General features: G+C 38.8%; 1 protein-coding gene across 9 annotated transcripts in view; it reads right to left on the reverse strand.

The window, feature by feature from the left end:
• Nucleotides 1-19,330, reverse strand: part of LOC135254964 (afadin-like) — a 197,425-nt gene extending 178,095 nt beyond the window's left edge. For 4 of the 9 annotated variants that reach the window (XM_064335658.1, XM_064335648.1, XM_064335635.1 and 1 more), the window contains exon 1: nucleotides 18,883-19,330. In XM_064335658.1, coding sequence (XP_064191728.1) covers nucleotides 18,883-18,984 — 102 coding nt within the window. In that variant the 5' untranslated portion in view covers nucleotides 18,985-19,330. The remainder of the gene's footprint in view (nucleotides 1-18,882) is intronic. The other 5 variants (XM_064335640.1, XM_064335632.1, XM_064335622.1 and 2 more) reach the window with 2 other exon arrangements.
• Between the last annotated feature and the right edge of the window lie 205 nt (nucleotides 19,331-19,535).

A 19,535-nucleotide genomic window follows, 5' to 3' on the forward strand; every position in this document is an offset into this window, starting at 1 on the left:
AGAAGAACAGATGTACTTTTTCCACGTAGACTACTAGTAGTTATAATTATGAATGAGTCATGTTTTGAAATTTAATATATTTAATGGGGTGTTGCAGACAGTACAGACGTACAAATTGTATGTCAGTAGATAGAGAACAGGGCGAGGGTAACATGTAGAAACGCGGCGTTTGCTGATAAGAACATTTTGCCAAGTAAAGAAGTTGTTAGTATAGAAATGCTACAATGGTCAGCTGTTGTAACTGTTGCCATCATGAAATGTGTCGTCATGAAATGCATATACCCGGGTGGTCGTGCGTGACGTTTGCAATTTGTTTACGACGTGTGCATGTTTTCTGCTAGAAATGTTGTTACCAGTTATTTGTGGAATGTGACTGCATTCTGTCGCCCGGGATGTCAAGACATGAAAGTGAATGTTTGCATAAAAACATAATGTGTTTGAGAGGATATATAAAACAGTTACAATCTGTATATTGGCCTGTTATATCCTGTTTGTTGCATAACAACGGTCCAAGTCGAACTACCAATGAGAGTTTTGCGTAAGAACGGTAAAATAATATGCCCAAATGGCCGCGGTGATTAAGTCGATAAAAATCAATAAGTAATCATATACAGTCATTGTTGGTAACCCATTGTATAAGTGGAATAAACCCCTCCGGGCTGTCCCATTATTGAAAAATAATGTACTTCGGTGGTAGTATGGAGTTACAGAAAAATTCATACGACAAATGGACCGACGACGACGTTGCTTTTTCATACATCAGCGGACTAATTTTCCTAATCTTTGCGGGTCTTTAGACCGCGGTGGAAACACAGACAACAATGGGCTGAAGGAACCTTTTAGTTCCTTGAAAAGTAGTTCCTGGGACTAAAAGTTCTGGGTACTTTGGGTGGAAATGCGGCTTAACTCTTCTTTCGGTTTGGGTGTGGTTTTGGTTTGCCTCCAGAAGAGGCCTCTTTCTAGCTTCTATTTCCACTGAACTGTATAAGAACTAGAAGGGAAACGTGGTCATGTGGTCCCATTCAATTCTATTCAATTCGATACTTCCGCATGTGGCACTACCGCAAGATGACTGCCACGGCCTGGAAATAGAATTATATGCTGAGGCTGCCATGTATTTCCTATAAGAGCTGTAGAAATTCAATGAACTCGCTCCTGCACGAATTAGATGCCAAAAACTCAATAGAAGCAGGCAATAACATAAAACATTTTTCCTGGAGCAAAAACTTTTTTTTGACTGAACAGAACAGAGAAAATGATGACCAATTATCACTATTCCAATTGTGTTGACTAGGCGTTCTGATCTCTGATTGGTTGAGAACACAATCGATGAGATCTGAAACAGGGTCTTCATCACGTGACTTGGCCTATCTGGACTATCTTCAGTTACAGAACTGTGGGTAGGCCTAGAGCCGTAGAGCTCCATCGATGGCTCTGGGTAGGCCTAGTACAGCTAAATAGCGCATTAACTACTTGTTAGCTAACAGTTATGAATTTTGCTAGCTTAGCTGACTAGCAACTGTTGCGTGTGTGTTTTTACCTTGTGCTTAATAATTAAAGTTTCAAATGCTTTGCAGTGAGTAATATTTCCCAAGACATAACATCTCAAGTTACATGTTGTCACTGTAACAATACATAACTTGAGGGGGAACAGAATCTATAACCTGTTGGCTACAAGGTAATTTGGAAATAGCCTAGTCTAATTAGCTCTTGATAGCTAACTAGCTAATGTTAGCCAACGGCTATAAGGCTATTTTGATGACATCTTGTACATAGTTTATATTATGGTTTCATATCTCAAGCGTTGTTGGACTATAACATATGACAATGAAAAGTACTGTCCATACAGCTAGGCTATTTAATTTTGGGAGTAGCCTATAGCAGGTTTGTTTGCTAAATTGGTCACGCCATTGTCAGTCTAACAAGCTAAGTTGTTTAACTAAAAAATCATTTAGTAACTTGCCACTCCCGGCACATTTCTCCCATATTGTGATAGAATTTCTCAATACAGGCTGTACTGAAAACGCATTTTTATCATCAGATTGTATATTGCCGCAGATAGCCAGTAACATTGGGACAGACCTGGCAGTCGCTGGCTAGCTATTGGCCCCTGTCTCTCTGCACTGTTAAAATCACCCTTATTCACATTTACATAACCAAAACCAAGTTTCCCATGTGAAATAAGTTTTGACCATATACCAAATGTAGCCTACATATCATAAGTAGCTTCTCACTTCAATTGAGAAATATCACAATGTCCAGGTTAAGCTACCAGCAAAACGTGCATGTCAGTAAAACTGCATTTAAGGTTGGGTACTGATTTCAACATAGGCTAATCTCGCCAGCAATAAACTACACAATGACAGTTTATTCTGTCAATATAGCCGAATTGTAACATTCTGGGGCTGCAAAATAGGCTTTTTTTCCATTGTGTGCATTTCCATCATGATTTCTCAATATTTAGGCCTATTAGATAGCCTTGAAAGGCAGATCCACGGATAGTCTGACAGCGGCGAGACTTGCGGGGAGCCCGTCAGAACTACTAAACTACTACAGCCGATGGATTTTGAAAAATCTACAAGGATGTCTAGTCTGAAAATTGACAGTATTAATTTATACTCGTTTTAAGTGACCTGCGAAAGATTAGCTATAGACCAGTGTTAAAGTTTGCGGGTAGCCTTATACACAGACGGTAGTGGTTGGGTGGCTCTTTAAAGCGACTGGAAAAAACCTATGGTGACAGTTTACTAGGAGCAGCTCCGTGGGACAAAAAAGAATGTGCGCATCTGAGATTGACTGACCATCAGTGTAGTTGGTGGTCACTGAGTGTTAACCGATATTCTGCACTATGCTATGATGCTATGCTTGAACTAACTGACTTAGCTAGCTAGCAAAGCTAGCTAATTTATTATAAATTAGCCGCTGTCGCTAGCTGCAAATTACTCGGCAGCCATTACACTGTACAAAAGTGACAAGCTGACCACGTTCACGTGCCATGTCACCTTGGCCAATCAGAGAATTTACTGTGGGCCATGGAAAAAGCGCCCTTTTTTTTGAAGGCAGTTTCCCTCCTAGTTTTTATGTAGTTCATCAGTTATTTCATATTTGCGGCATCACCAGATCATTTAAAATTATTACAATATAGCCTCGGCTTTTGGCATAATAATGGGACTCCAGTTCAACACCTGGGTTGATGCATTTATCCATTTTTTTAATTCAGCACCCTGAGATTCACAGGAGACCCTCCTCTTCCTTCTTGTTCTTCCTTTCCTGCCTAGGTTGCACAAGTCATACAAGACACTATCACACCCTGTTAAATAATTTGTGCCTCTTGTTAATTACCTAATATACTGCTCAGTTAATTTCCTCTTTATTTTGTGGGTAACATGCTATTCATTGTGTCAGTCCTTATTGCTATAATTTTTATTCCTGTTTTAGTTCATTGACAATCTGTGATTATGGTAGTTCATGGACATTAGGTTGCATGTATTTTTATTACTTCTGGTCAACATCAATTATTCAAATTTTTTAATGTAAATACATACTATGCAGGATTTTTTTACTTTAAAATATTGTAAAATAATGATGCTAAGGCATATCTATGATGCACTGGCAATCTCAGTCTTCACATTATTTTTTGCCAAATTTGTGCACCTTCTAACTATAGCCTATTTATTACTCTAATATGAGTTTGGGATGTTTCTGGGCAGGCGTTCTGTGTAGGGAGGGGTGGCCGTGATTTGGGTTTCCAGCGAAGTGTTTGTTGCTGGTTACCTGCTGCGATGGCAGATGCTCAGAAGACCATATACAGTGAAGCAAAAAAGAAAAGCTGACAGGGCTTGTTCAAAAACTAGAGCCAACCTTGGAATTGCTTTGCTCAGTGGTGTCATCAAGAGACACAGCGACACAGAGCTGGCCTGTTTGCTGTTGGACCTGTAAGTAACATCACTTTTAACTAGTTACGTTAGGTGGCTAGATGCCTGAGCTTGAGTAGCTTTTGAATCAAATTCTGTTCTCCCATAAAGATGTCCTCCCCCCCATGGGAACTGCTGTTACTGTTTATACAACTTAGCTATCTCAGTAATTCATCTGCATTTATTTCAATCAGGGGAACTGAATTCAATACAGCATGTATGCTATCTAGCTACGTTAGCCAACTTCACTAACAAAGCTAACTAAGTTTCTAATCAATGGCTTAGTAAAAATTTATTTTTTTATGCAAAGCGACATTCATAAGTTGCAATACACCCACCCATTGAATTATTGAAGATGATAATAAATGAATATTTACTAAACTTTCAACATATTATTTCAAACTATATACCTCCGAAATATAACAATTGTAATATTAGATTGCATTACATTTTATTTAGCAGACACTTTTATCCAAAGTGGCACACAATAACTGCATACTGAAGGTTGTTGGAACACCTACAGAACACAGGTCTGATAGCTACAATTCACAATAAGTACCAGTCATCCATTGGCATGAACATACATGTTATATTGCATTTGAGAAAAAGATGGTAATAATATGGATAGGCTATGGATAACTTCATGAAAATGTCATTCACTTTTCTATTAGCTAGCTACAGACACATGGCCTGCTGACATTACATATTCCACACAGGATTCCATGTTTACATCCCAATTCTAAAACTAAATTTCCATAATACCTAAATACCAAAGGAGGAAAAACACAAAATTGTTGCAACAACCCTACGGAATAGCTACCTTACGATTTTCCCTACTCGCTAAGGGGTGCACTCAGTGTAAAAATCATTATAACACTGCCTAATTACTGTTACCATCAATATGGAATTATTCATGTTGCTCCCACACCAACCTAATTTAAAAAATATTACAAAATCATATGTTTCTTGAAATAAAGTACACAACTGAATCAATTCCAACAGTTGCATTTCTAAATTACAGCATTTTTGTAATATAGGCCATGGGGAAAATGTATCCCTATTACCGGCACACCGAGAAAATCACAGAAATGTGCAAAACAAGACAAGAAACAAAATGGAAAGAAAAGGTTCAAAGAAATAAAAAGTAATTACTTCAGTCATAAAGAGCAGGGAAAGCAAAGCACACAAATCGATTATATACCAGGAGATCTCATGTAGTCTATTCAGTTTATTTGAAGTCTCAGTTTCACTGAAAAACTGAAAATATGTTGGAGGCATTATCTCCGTTCTAAACCATTTCTAAATCATTTCTATAACTACAATAGCCACTATTGTCCATCCCCACCCTGAAGTCTTTATCAGTTTCATCACACGACTGTAATGAATTAATTTTATGTGATTATGAGGGAAACAATTCAAGCCATTCAAAGTCAGTCATACAGAAGCTCAAACGCATGCCAGTGGAGAGCATGAGACAAAACCTGATGCCTCTGGGGTTTTAGTGAAGAAAGATGGCACAAACTGCCAGTATTTCTTTACTTATTCGAAAAAGAAAGCACAAATGTCAGTAATAATTACCCGTTTCAATTACATTCATAACTTAATTGAGTTGGATAAGTTGATTTTTACTACCATTAGTCTATCATAAATTAGGCTACTACATCGAAACTTCCATGTAGCCTACTGTAGTAAGACAATGTATTGACCTGTGAATTAAGTTATATGTTCATTGTTTTACAGCATTGCAAAAGGATGCATTTATCTTATTGATAACAGATCATTTCATTTCTAACAAGATCTTACATGTAATAAATGAAAAGTTCAATTAATTTGGCCATAGCCTATTTATGCATTAAAAATGAACACAAAAACAAATAGCAACGCAAATAGCCTACTATACAGACCAATCTGGTATGTGCTTATAATAAATGCATGTGATCAGGTGGCTGTTTCTTTTCCATTATTCAGTGGGTATAAGACTCAATAGCGCGTAAGCCATCCAATCATCAAATGGCGACTTCAGCAGCACTGTACAAAACGTTATTGACCGTGTAACATTTATATGATGTGTTACATTTATACCGACTCTCCTCTATATCCTAAGTGAAACTAACATGGATGACGTTATCCTATAGACTGTGCTCAAAACTATCTGACTGTTGTTAAGTTTCACAGTCTAACCACAATGTTTGCTGAATAACTGTTTATAGACGTAAATTTCACTCAAATACACACAAAAATCTTATGGGTAACAAGCGTGTCCCCATTTACAGGCTGTTGCTATAATGTATTTTCCTCTCTTTTCCCGAAAAATAAGAGCAGCAGCAATTTGACAGCACGCCACTGTTTTAGTTTGTTAGTGAGTCCCACGGTTGAGGTGTTAACTGTCAGATATGGTTTGGAGTGCTCACATTTGCCACCTGATGGTGGTTGTTCAAACAACAAGTTCTTCCTGTGTAAAAACAAAAAAAATATGTGCAGACTTGCCTCTGTCAGGAAGATGTTTAGCGGTGGCAGTACCAAATGAAACCCAAAACCACCGTACATGAATGAGCACATATTTCGGTATGTGTACCACAATGTGTCGCAAAGTTTTTTCAATATTTTTCAATGTGATATCAATGGTGAGAATGGGTAACCTCACCTCTTCTGCACTGACCCTGAGCACCGGAGCCCGTTAGGGCTGCGTACTCAGCCCCCTCCTGTACGCCCTGTTCATGCACGACTGTGTGGCCACACGCAGCTCCAACACCATCTTTAAGTTTTCAGACGACACCACCATCCTGGATCTCTGCCAAAACCCTCATCAATTTCTACAGGTGCACCATTGAGAGCGTCCTCACTGGCTGCATTACTGCCTGGTACGGCAGCTGCTCCGCTGCTGCCCGCAAAGCCCTCCAGAGGGTGGTGAAGACAGCGGAGCGCATCATTGGCTGCCACCTCCCCTCTGTGCAAGGCATCTACTACACACGATGCCCTAGGAAAGCACAGAAAATCATAAAAGACTACAGCCACCCAGGTTATGGTCTGTTCTCGCAGCTGCCGTGTGGCAGACGCTACCGGAGCATCCGGGCACGGACGACCAGACTCACAAATAGATTTCCCCCCCAGGCCATCAGGCTTCTCAACCAGCAACATTAATCTCAGGGATCACATTGATCACATGACCTCCTATGGATGCTCCTTCACTTCCTATGTATGTTCAATGTACTTATACAATTTATGCAATATTCAAACATTCCTCACTTTATATGTTAATATTAACATAATTTTAATACACCTTTATCCATTGTCCAATCTCCATCTGTACAGGTCTGATACCTGCTGCCAAGTTGTAAATTATATGTCATATTGTTGAATATTTTTATATTTGTGTGCTATATTCGTACGTAGTTGACTTCTGCAAAATGTCATTCATAAGTTTCTTTGCTGCAGAAATGGACCTTGTGTTATATTCCGATGTTTCCACTTAAACCATTCTAAAAGCTAATTTGTCATGTCTGATACAAGACAAAAACCTTATTAATTTTGGAAAGGTTCTGATAGGTTTTTACTCCTAGTACCAGTAATCCTATACACTGCCTAAATTACTGTTACATCAAAGAATTATTATGTAGCTCAACCAACTAATTTAAAAAATTAGAAAACTATGTTTCTTGAATTATTATAGTACATACAACAATCATTGCCAAACGTGCATTTCTAAATTACAGCTTTTACATATGTGCCATGGAAATGTATCCCTATTACCACACACCAAACTCCTGAATTGTGCTAAAACAAGACACCCAGAACATGGACAAATAAAGGTCAAAAAATGTATTGTCATAAGAGTCATGAGCAACCAAAATATTTAACCAGATCCATGTTCTTTTTTTTAAGCCAGCACTGAAAAATCTGAAAATTCCGTTGACATTATTGTTCTAAAATAAATCATCATATAACTACAATAGCCACTATGTCCAGTCCAAAGTTTTGTTTCATCACAACTGTAATGAATAATTTATGTGATTATGAGGAAAAATTCAAGCCATTCAAAGTCATCATACAGAAGCTCAAACGCATGCCATGGAGAGCATGAAACAAAACCTGATGCCTCTGGGTTTTAGTGAAGAAGATGGCACAAACTGCCAGTATTCTTTACTTATCGAAAAAAGCAAAATGTCAGTAATAATACCCGTTTCAATTACATTCATAACTTAATTGAGTCTGGATGTTGATTTTACACCATTAGCTTCATAAATTAGGCTACTACATCGAAATTCCATGTAGCCTACTGTAGTAAGACAATGTATTGACTAGTGAATTAAGTTATATGTCATTGTTTTACAGCATTGCAAAAGGATGCATTTATCTTATTGATAACAGTCATTTCATTTCTAACAAGACTTACATGTACAAATGAAAAGTCAATAATTTGGCATAGCCTATTTATGCATTAAAATGTACAACAAACAATAGCACGCAAATAGCCTACATACAGACCAATCTGGTATGTGCTATAATAAATGCATGTGATCAGGTGGCTGTTTTTCCATTATTCAGTGGGTATAAGACTCATAGCGCTAAGCCATCCAATCATCAAATGGCGACTTCAGCAGCACTGTACAAAACGTTATTGACCGTGTAACATTTATATGATGTGTTACATTTATACGACTCTCCTCTATATCCTAAGTGAAACTAACATGGATGACGTTATCATAGACTGTGCTCAAACTATCTGATGTGTTAAGTTTCACAGTCTAACCACAATGTTTGCTGAATAACTGTTTAATAGACGTAAATTTCACTCAAATACACACAAAAATCTTATGGGTAAAGCGTGTCCCATTTACAGGCTGTTGCTATAATGTATTTTCCTCTTTTCCGAAAATAAGAGCAGCAGCAATTTGACAGACGCCACTGTTTTAGTTTGTTAGTGAGCCCACGGTTGAGGTGTTAACTGTCAGATATGGTTGGAGTGCTCACATTGCCACCTGATGGTGGTGTTCAAAAAATGTTCTTCCTGTGTAAAACAAAATATGTGCAGACTTGCCTCTGTCAGAAGATGTTTAGCGGTGGCAGTACAAATGAAACCCAAACCACGTACATGAATGAGCACATATTGGTATGTACCACAATGTGTCGACAAAGTTTTTCAATATTTTTCAATGATATCAATGGTGAGAATGGGTAACCTCACTCTTCTGCACTGACCCTGAGCACCGGAGCCGTTAGGCTGCTACTCAGCCCTCCTGTACGCCCTGTCATGCAACTGTGTGCCACACGCAGCTCCAACACATCTTTAATTTTGAGAGAACCACCATCTGGGTCCTGCCAAACCTCATCAATTTCTACAGGTGCACCATTGAGAGGTCTCACTGGCTGCATACTCCTGGTACGCAGTGCTCCGCTGCTGCCGAATGCCTCCAGAGGGTGGTGAAGAAGCGGCGATCATTGGCTGCCACCTCCCTCTGTGCAAGGCATCTACACACAATGCCCTAGGAAAGCACAGAAAATCATAAAGACTACAGCACCCAGGTTTGGTCTGTTCTGCAGCTGCCGTGTGGAGACGCTACGGACATCGGCACGTGACGCCAGACTCACAAATAGATTTCCCCCCAGCCATCAGCTTTCAACCAGCAACATTAATCTAGGGATCACATTATCACATGACCTCCTGATGCCCTTCACTTCTATATGTTCAATGTACATTATCACAATGTTATGACACATTCATCAACACTCTGCACTTTATTGTTTGATTTAATATTAATATCTGTTCTCATTGTCCATATCTCCCATCTGTACAGGCTGATACTGCTGCCAATGTTAATATTATGTAATTTGATATTTTTGATATTTGTTGTCTTGCTCTATGTAATGTCTGCCTGCCATGTCATGTCATAAGAATTTCTTTGCTCAGAATGACCTTGTGTTATACTTTGATGTTTCCACTTAAACCATCCTAAAAAGCTAATTTGTATGCTTGATAATAGACAAAAAGCCTTTTATTAATTTTGGTAGAGGTTCTGGATAGGTTTTTAAACTCCTAGATACCTTATACCCCTATACTGATTAAAAGATTAAAATGATACACATGAAAATTATGTAATGAGTCAAAACAGAAATATTATTATGATTTGGAGACACTAAGGGACATTAGGTTAAACCACTTACTTTTTGCTTCATAGATCTTTATTAGCTCTGCATATCACCCTCAGATATTGCACACTTAAGGTCTTGGGATTTATAATTATGTATCTTAGCTTTTATCTTCTCGGCCAGGAATATATTTGGTAGCTCTTATTTGAACCTTTTCCAAAGCCTCTGTATCTTTCTTGTAGTACCATCCCCAGAACTGCACACAATACTCCAAGTGTGATCTAAAAAATGTATTGTATAAGATAAGTAGAACTTTCCTGGATTTATACTCAATACTTTTGGCAATATTTCCCAGCATCCTGTTGGCCTTTTTTTTTACTGCTACAGCACTGTGCCTAGATTCTTACTCCCAAGTCTTTTTAAAATTGAGCACATTCCAATTTTGTTCCTCCCAAAAATAAATCCTGCCAAATGCATAAATTTATAACTTTAATAAATGTCCATGTCAAGGTCATTGATATAAATGACAAAGAGAAGTGGTTCCAGCACCGATCCTTGTGGGACTCCACTTCCCACAGTTGCCTGCACAGATAATATCCCTGCTACTGCTACTCTTTGTGTCCTACCCTGTAGCCAGTGCTGAATACATTCTGAAATATGTACTCAAATTCCTACTGTCTACTAGGTTTGCCGCAGTTACCGGTGTTACACGGTGTTCGAGCATACACCGATTAAATTACTTGCCCACCACCCCCACCGTCGTTTTGCTTTTTTTTTTATCGAAATAAAACCCATTTAGTTCATTTTTGCATATCAGCACCCACGTTCATCAAATAAAAAAACTCTAATTTCCAAAATACCAAGCGTGTTATCAATACTCAGAGTGAGAGCACCTATTATCGACCACCTTCGTTCGACAGACAGGAAAACGTAAACAGATTTGCAACTATAAATGAAATAGGCGAAATATCGGTAACAACATGTACCTAGTTATGTAGGAAAAATGTCCTTCTAATCCTCCAGTGGTTATTTTTTCAGTACTTTCGTGATTTTTTTCTGTGCCAGCAATTAAGTCAGAGGTGGTCCAGCGCTAGCTTTTGGTTGCTAAGGGGACGCGTATCGACCACCCCATATAAATGAATGGAACTAGACATACATTTGCTAGCATACTGTATAAGTGTCCTATCTTGCGTATTTGAGATTAATATGAGAAAGGGTGGTCGCTATCAGCACGTCTAGGAATCCGCACATATTCACAGTAACCCAAGTCGCAGGACGCAAAATAGCCGTTAGGAAAGCAGTTTGAAATTATGAAGCAACGTCTGCGCTATTGCTTTTAATGGGTCGCAATGAGATAATTCTGAGCGTGTTGCTTGTCTTAAAGTTGATATTGTAAATAAGGCTGTATTAATATAACTAATTGTGTAAATGTATGAAGTTGTTTTTTTACATTTAGACAGTTTAATTATGTGTATTTTTACAGGACTTACATTTTAATAGGTAATGATGTCCAGTTCTCACTCATAAATACAAAGTAAATACACTAGCGGTTCAGATGGTCGATACACGTCCCCCCCCTCGGGTGATCAATAATAGGTGCTCTCACTCTCGTTGGATGACAGACGCTACAATTATAAACTGAAAGTGTCTGCTCCGTCCGCGCATGCAGTGGAGTCGCAGCACAGAGTAGCAGAGTCAGATTCATGTTGGTTTTCCTGGCAAAGAACATGTAAAGCACTGTCACCAGTTGCCAATTTAGTTTAAATTTTCTTTCTTTTTTTCATTTTGAAAAGCCTGTTGACTTTTGCCATTTATCTTGCATTACGCTACAATGTAGAAGGCTTTGTTTTTTTTATTCGTTTCTTATTTATTTGGTTCCTTTTTGAATTTGTTATTTATTTATTTGGTTCCATAGTGTTTGCTAATTGCACTTGTTTTTACTATGTATATTATTTAAAACTTTGTGTAATTTATTTGTTATTTTATATTACAGCACGGGTATGCCTAGGCAAAGCCGTCATCCGTCTTATTCGTTTTGTTAATAAAAGTTCTATTTCTATGTTTAATATAAGAGTTTGTCATTGCACTTTGTTTTATTGTTGTGTTTTTCATTCAAAAATAATAAAGAACCAACCTTCTAAGCATTCGTGTTGTTCAAAGTAAGGGGAAGATCTAAAGATCTAACGTTAAAGATCAAAATAAGCGCTCTACATATATTGAGCGTCATCGACGAATATTTTGTAAAATGTCCGGTGTTACCGGTAAAACCGGTGTTGTCATGAGTTTATTAACCGGTGGGAAAATATCCTCACCGTGGCATCCTTACTGTCTACATTTTGATAATAACTCTCTCGTAGTACCTTACCAATCCCTTATCTTGTATATAGTATCATAACCCTTGTTATAATCAAAACACTTGGCAGCTTCTTCAAAGAATACCAGAAGGTAAGGTAAGACATGACCTTCCCTTACGAAAACCACGCTGGCTATCCCTTAGGATGTTGCTATTTTCAAGAAATACTTCTAACATGTCTCTAAAGATAGATTCCAGTATTTTACATGTGACGCAGGTTACTGGCAGGCCTGTAGTTTCCTGGATCAGTATGGTCCCCTTTCTTATATATTTGTATAATATTACCTTGCTTCCAGTTCTCAGGTATTTCTCCAGTTTGTAAAGACTGCCTAAAAATACCTGCCAGTGGCCAGAGTACCTTTGAATATATGGCATTAGGGTCTGCTGCCTTATTTGTATTTTTAGCTTATGTCATTTATCCAGTACTTCTTCGTCCTTCATCTGAATATCTAGTAATACATTCTGAGTACTGAATATGCATTCTATTTTATTAGTAACCTCTTCTCTAGTAAAACTCTCAACAAAATAACTAAAATAATTTAAGGCATCAGCAATATATTTATTCTTATAAAGTAATGCTTCTTCTTTCTTCATGCATCTGATTTCCTCCTTCACTTTCCTTTTCCTACTACAGTATTGAAAGAAACATTCAGGATTATCTTGGGCAATATTCAACACTATTCAGCCTTATTACTGTCAGTGCTGTCGTTTTTATATATCTTATACAGTTCATTTTTTTCCTCAAACTCTCCCGAGATTGATTTCCCTCTTGTAGGCAGACTGACATACTGTGCCAAAAAGGTCATTTACAACATCTAAAATTCTTCCTCACTTTTTCCACATCATGTCATCAATTCCCAATTAATATCAGGGTAATTGAAGTCACCCATAATAATAGTCTCACTTCCTGACAAGCTTGTTTTATGTTTCCAAAGAGCTTTGAATTCACACTACTGGCGGCTGGTAACACACGCCTACCGTAAGGCCCTTTTCATGTTCCCCTATCAGCTTAATCCAAATATCCTCACTAGTCAATTTCTGGAATTTCCTGCACATTCAAATTTTCTTTTATATAGAGAGCTAGAGCTTCCCCCACCTCTAACTGGATCTATCCTATAGGGGCGACATAGCTCAGGAGGTAAGACCGATTGTCTGGCAGTCGGAGGGTTGCCGGTTCAAACCCTGCCCTGGGCATGTCGAAGTGTCCTTGAGCAAGACACCTAACCCCTAACCCCTAACTGCTCTGGCGAATGAGAGGCATCAATTGTAAAGCGCTTTGGATAAAAGCGCTATATAAATGCAGTCCATTTACCATTACCATTTACCATCCCTCCTAATGCGTTTGTACCCCCTATATTATATTGAAAGATTTCATTGGTGTTCACACTATTACAGGAAGTCTTGACAGCTTCCATTCGGCCAGTCTGCACCTCCTTACCCTTTTCGCTCTTAGATCTCCCTGCCCCCCAAGTCCCTACTTTAAATAATATAATTCAACCCTAAGCATACGCTGTCCCAATGCAGCAGTACCCCTCCTTTTCAGCGGGTTTACCAAATGGTTTAAATGAACAATAGTTCCTTCATAACTTATCTGTAACGTACTGTTCTATTATATTTGAAATGCAATTTCACACCCAGAGGAGACATTAGGGATTGGATTAACTAGTTAACCCATCATTTTTTGTGTAAAAAATGTATTGACTACATATTTTCACAGTGAACATGGGCCTCTTTCTGGGCTTTCACCATTGACAATGGGATGGGCGGGGTTTCAAGTTTTTTATGCAACCAGGCGTGGCAGTTCACTTTAGCCACTGGAAAAAAGGCTTCAAAAATTTAAGTGGGGATAGCGGCATGATTAGTTTGAATGAAACCACATGACCACGTTTCCTTTCCAGTTCTTAAACTGGAAACATAGGCTGTGTTCGAAACCGCATACTATCTGTACTTATCATACTAATTGTGACGTGAATTGAGAGTTCATTTCACATTCACATTGCATAATATTTTCTTTCAGCGTACGCAAAAAGTTCCAAGATGTACACTGAGGCTGCACCATCCATCACCTTCAGCGAATGGAATTCTTCATAACTTTTAAAATGCAGAAATCGAATGATCACTAAATCTATTCATGTAAGATGCAATGTGCAGCGTGAGTGATACTTGACCGAATAATAAAACGCACACGCAAACACAGGCACACAAACTGATATGATGGGTTGCAATTTGCAAAGACTCCAGAGTAGAAGCATCTGCTCTTCTACTGCATTTGTGGACACACACAAACTCACTTGATAGCGGAATCTAACTTTAGTTAGGTACCACGAAACCTGTGTATTTTCTCCATATGGATGCTCTGAGGTGAAACTGATAGGTTACCCTGCAGTGGGGTTGCTCCTGGCTGGGAAACAATTGTGAATTCCAAGTTAGGGGGGAGAACTGAAAATACATAGCCTAGTTAACTTGGTTAAAAACCTTTTTCATGTCTAGCAGGGTTTACAAGCTATATCCTGTGAGTGCTACATTCTAAGCTGAAAATTCTCCCTCTTAATTCTGATTATATGCTGTAGTAGTCTATGCTCGCAGTTCGTCCGTCTCCCTGCCCTCCTGTTTTCGCAAAACTGGGATTACAGATATAAAAACCCTGTTTTATATTGTAGTGATCCTCCTGAGGCTGCCTTGCTGCCCCCGGGCCTTTTTCTTGGGTTGGTCACTAAATCAATGGCTGGGATTCTGTAAATTCCTGCTTTTGATCCACTAATAGTAGGCTGTAAATTACACGTGTATGCCTACTATTGCTATACGCCCCATACCCATGTAACGTAAGCTACTAGTGGTACTTCTTCAGAGATAAATATAAACAGCAAAGTTCAAAGTAGCCTTTCATGGATTGGAAATATTTGTCTTTTTCACTTTGTGTTTGAGGGAACACTCTCTTTGGGGTGTATGAGAGATGCTTGTGGTTCTTCGGTGGTGTTATGTCTTGTGCAAGCGTTGTAACTGTGACATTCGTATTACCCTGCGCGACGTTGTGACACTGTGTGGTTAGGTTTGTTGACACTATATAACCACATTTTCCCCGTATTGTTACGCTACTCTTGAACTCGCAAACCAGTCAAACTATACCTACAGGTATGTGGCAACTCTAAAGAATGGGTATGTGGTATTTTGTGTATAAACTCTTGGTACATTAATAAAAAAAACATAAATGAAGACAGTAATGACTATAAGTGGAATATTTAGACAGATACTGAGAGCAATGACATTAGATGGTTATCCAGCGGTTCATATTGTAATGGTTGCAAGCGGTGCTAGCTAGCCACTATTTAGGGAATTCTTGTAAATCTAATGAGGTGGTTTCTAGTTGTGTTTAAACATGTTTTAAATTGGCTACTGATGACCACAGGTCCGTGGCACGGTTAAGTAACCAAAACATGTACATACTAGCTGTTATGCTAACTGTCCTAGTACTTTGTGCATAGTAGGGAAGAACGGGGTAAGTTGCCACACGGGTAAGTTATCACACTGTTCATACCTCCAACAGAAGAGTCGCTATCTCAAAAATCAAATAGCTACTTTGTGTGACAACAAGTTCTATGGTCAACTTCCTGTTCACATGTAGTCAAAGTCACTCTATTCTGAGGTGAGCAGAATTTTCTTATTTTTCACCTTCAAATTAAGAAAATGACACTTTACATTTTATGTAATAAAACTTTGTTAGGTATGAATGTTAAAAATTATATTTTTGTACTGAGTAGAGGAGACATTAAAGTGTCTGTTGATACTTTAGCTGCAGTCCTATGTTGAGCTAACCTTCATATTTAGCCAACATTAGCACACATGTCAGTTTGGGGCAAGTTATCTCAGTGACAACTTGCCCCAGTATAAATAGGCACATAGAATATGCTCAAAAAACAGTGTGATATTGTGATATTTTGAAGGAAGGAAGGAAGGAATAGAATAAATAAACTTTATTAATCCCAGAGAGAGACACTATGGAAGGAAGGAAGGAAGGAAGGAAGGAAGGTGGTTTGAAATTATGAAGGAAAGACAGAGAATGGCAGCACACCACCTGATATAGGCTAATGTTAAAGGCAGTGAGGCAGGTGAAGTTGCAAAAGAAATCAATCAGGAGTACAGCGAGGGATTTTGGGATAAATTACCGTACTCTGACTCTGTATTGTCAAAAGGTTCCCACAGAAGAAGTAGAAAGTCAGGCAACCATGCTAACAACAGTGGTTGGCTATAGAAAGCCACGGCAGGTTTTTTCACCTGATTTGGAGATGCAGCTTGTTCAATACATTGTGACATAGCAATATACCAATATACCTAGCACCTCAGGCCAGGCAATTTATGTGTGCCAGAACTGTAACTCCAAAGATGAGTCTGATTAGTCAGATATGGATGTTGTTTGTTGTTATTTACGGATGATTGTTTTTTTTTTGTATGTTCTTTAATGATGTTGAATTTGGTATTGAATTTGAAATTAAAAAATCAATATTCACAATTAAGTAGTTGTGTTTTTATTTGTTGATAATCCAATGTGACAACTTACCCGACATAGTGTGACAACTTACCCGCTGATGGGGCAAGTTGTCACAAGTGCGCACACTGTATTTAACTGTCTACAACTTTGTACTGAAATAAGATATGAAGATGTAATGAATACAAAATATGTACCCAAGACTTCTTTCTTCCATTTGGTATGACATGTATACCATTGTGATGTATTGTGCCCAGTCAATGTAAGAAAGAGTGAAAAATGTGACAGCATGCCCCGCTCTACCCTACTTAGAATGTAGTATGTAGTAAGTTAGGCCTGAAACATACTCTGCATAAGTACGCAAACAGAGGCTTCAAGCTATGCAATGTCAATTTCAGGCATGTCACCTGAAATTCTTAACATAACGCAAGCGCGAGTTGCAGTTTCAAGCGTGGCAGCAAGGGGCATTATAGTAGATGACATCAGGTTGAAGCAGTCTTCTTAGATTTGTGCTTTTTTTCTGCGTGACTGACGCTAGGAAGCCAGGAAGGATGGTGGAATCATTTGAAGAGAAGCCAATATCTGCCCTCTAGTGCATATGCCTTTTAAACTTCCAGTCAGCAAAAAGTAAGAAGATAAGCATGTGAACGATGTTTCCCACGTTGCAACCACTTCACATATACGCAGCGCAAGAAAATTCAAGTTATGTTTCCCGCCTTATGCAGTTCTATGCTGCAGCCTCAGAGTCGTTGGCGGCAAAAAAGGCATAAGGAGCCGGCTAACCCTCTGAGGCTCTCCGCTAGCTATTTTCCTGGGGAACCCCTGATACGTCTTGATTTTTTTTTAATCCAACTCTCGAACACACACTAGTATATTGAAACTAAAACTTCCCATTGTATAGGTATTGCAGAAAATAGATCTATGTTAACAGAAGGCAAATTTAAAAAGCAATTAATTCATTAGTGTGGTGTTAGCAAGTAGCCAATTTCATTACCTCCGCTAAAACATTTACATTAAAAGAAAACTGTAAAAAAAAAAGAAATTTAATAATCGGAACTAAAATGATGGGCAGTTCCTCTCCAGAAATGGATAGGCCTACTACAAACGTACATTGCACTGCAGTGTTTCAACGATGCAGCAGCTTGTTCAGGAATTTAAAAGAGTAGGGGGCGTGGCAAACATTACAAAATTACGTCATTATCTAATATCTGCATCCTTTATAAATTTCTACTTGGGTTACCCGTTTACACTAAATCCTACTATCGTGTAGCAGATAATCTGGAACTAACAAGGCAAGCTTTAGCTTCATGTTTATTGTATGATTTGTACACATAACATATTAGATATCATATTCTATTAGCCTATATAGAATATGATAATTCAAGCCAGTAATAGCCTACACTATGTAGGATCGGATCCGAGGCCTGCTGGGGGCAATATAGTCTACTGAATATATGACATTAAAATAAAATAAAAAACGCACCGAAAGGTATTCACTAGTTTATACACGCGGAGCCCTTTTTTCTTTTTTTAAAAGTACTACAAAATGAAGGTGGTTTTCCATTTGCAAAACCAATTTTTTGTGTCAGCAAATCGGCTCAACCCCACTATTTTACGGATGAACATCATTATCATAACCAGAATGTAATGTAAGTGTCGCCCACCCCAGTTAATAGGACTATGAAACCAGGTGCAACTGCTAACCTTGCACGGTATTGTCCTTGTCTGTGGCACAAAATAGCTAGGCTAGCCCGAGGACTTACACAAGAGCTACCGCTTTACCAAGCTGGCTGCAATACAGATTATACTGCGACAGACTAGTTTAATTACCGTTAATGAAAATGATGGGTTACACAGCTATTCTCTGCAGTCTGATACATTCACTTTGATATTTATTTAGCCTACGTGTGCAGAACTACAAATCGTGCAAAGCTTTAGTCACTCCCATTCCGTAAATTGGATAGCTAACACCCCGCACACGAAATGCATCTCCTGTCCGGTTGTCCCGGTGCGGCCTGCAGCTCCCGGAAGGTCCAGGGACTCACCTCCGTGGGCTGACTGATTTCGAACAGGTCAAGTCGGTTGGCATTCCAGTGGTTAATGATGTCGGCTAGTTTGCGCCGCTCCGCCTCCCGGTTCCCCGACATTGTCAACAGTGAATGACAGTGCTGCAGGAATATATCCTTTCGTCAACAATTAAGTTAGTCCTATAGGTTACCTGTGGCCGGTGTTCTGTAATCGAATTAGCAAAATGAAACGTTCAGCACCACCTAATTTTTGGCCTCATAAACAGCTAGCTACCGTACATTTCTCGCGTCCTTGTTCCTCGCTGCTGTTTTCCCGTCTCCCCATCGGTTCCTCTTTTTCTCTTTTCACACTCTGTTTTCTATCCCTGTGAAGCGTTATCCCTTTCTCGATGCGCGCTCCCGACCATCGTTACTACACGTCGTGCACTGGCATGGTGCTGCACGTCGCTTGCAACAGCCTCAGCATCTGATTAGCCGACGTAATTAAAAAAGCTCACCATTGAAACAGTCAATTTGTCTTCGTTTTTATTTTGATTTAAAGACGATTTTGTATTCCAGGATTACGAGGGAAAAATTGCAATTGCTAGAGGCTAGATCTTTTAAAAAAATATTTTTTCAGAACTATGCTAAACTTCTTGCCTGTCAAATATGCCCTTTGGTACAGTGGCCTT

The sequence above is a fragment of the Anguilla rostrata genome, chromosome 1, assembly GCF_018555375.3.
Source record: "Anguilla rostrata isolate EN2019 chromosome 1, ASM1855537v3, whole genome shotgun sequence".
Lineage (NCBI taxonomy): Eukaryota > Metazoa > Chordata > Actinopteri > Anguilliformes > Anguillidae > Anguilla > Anguilla rostrata.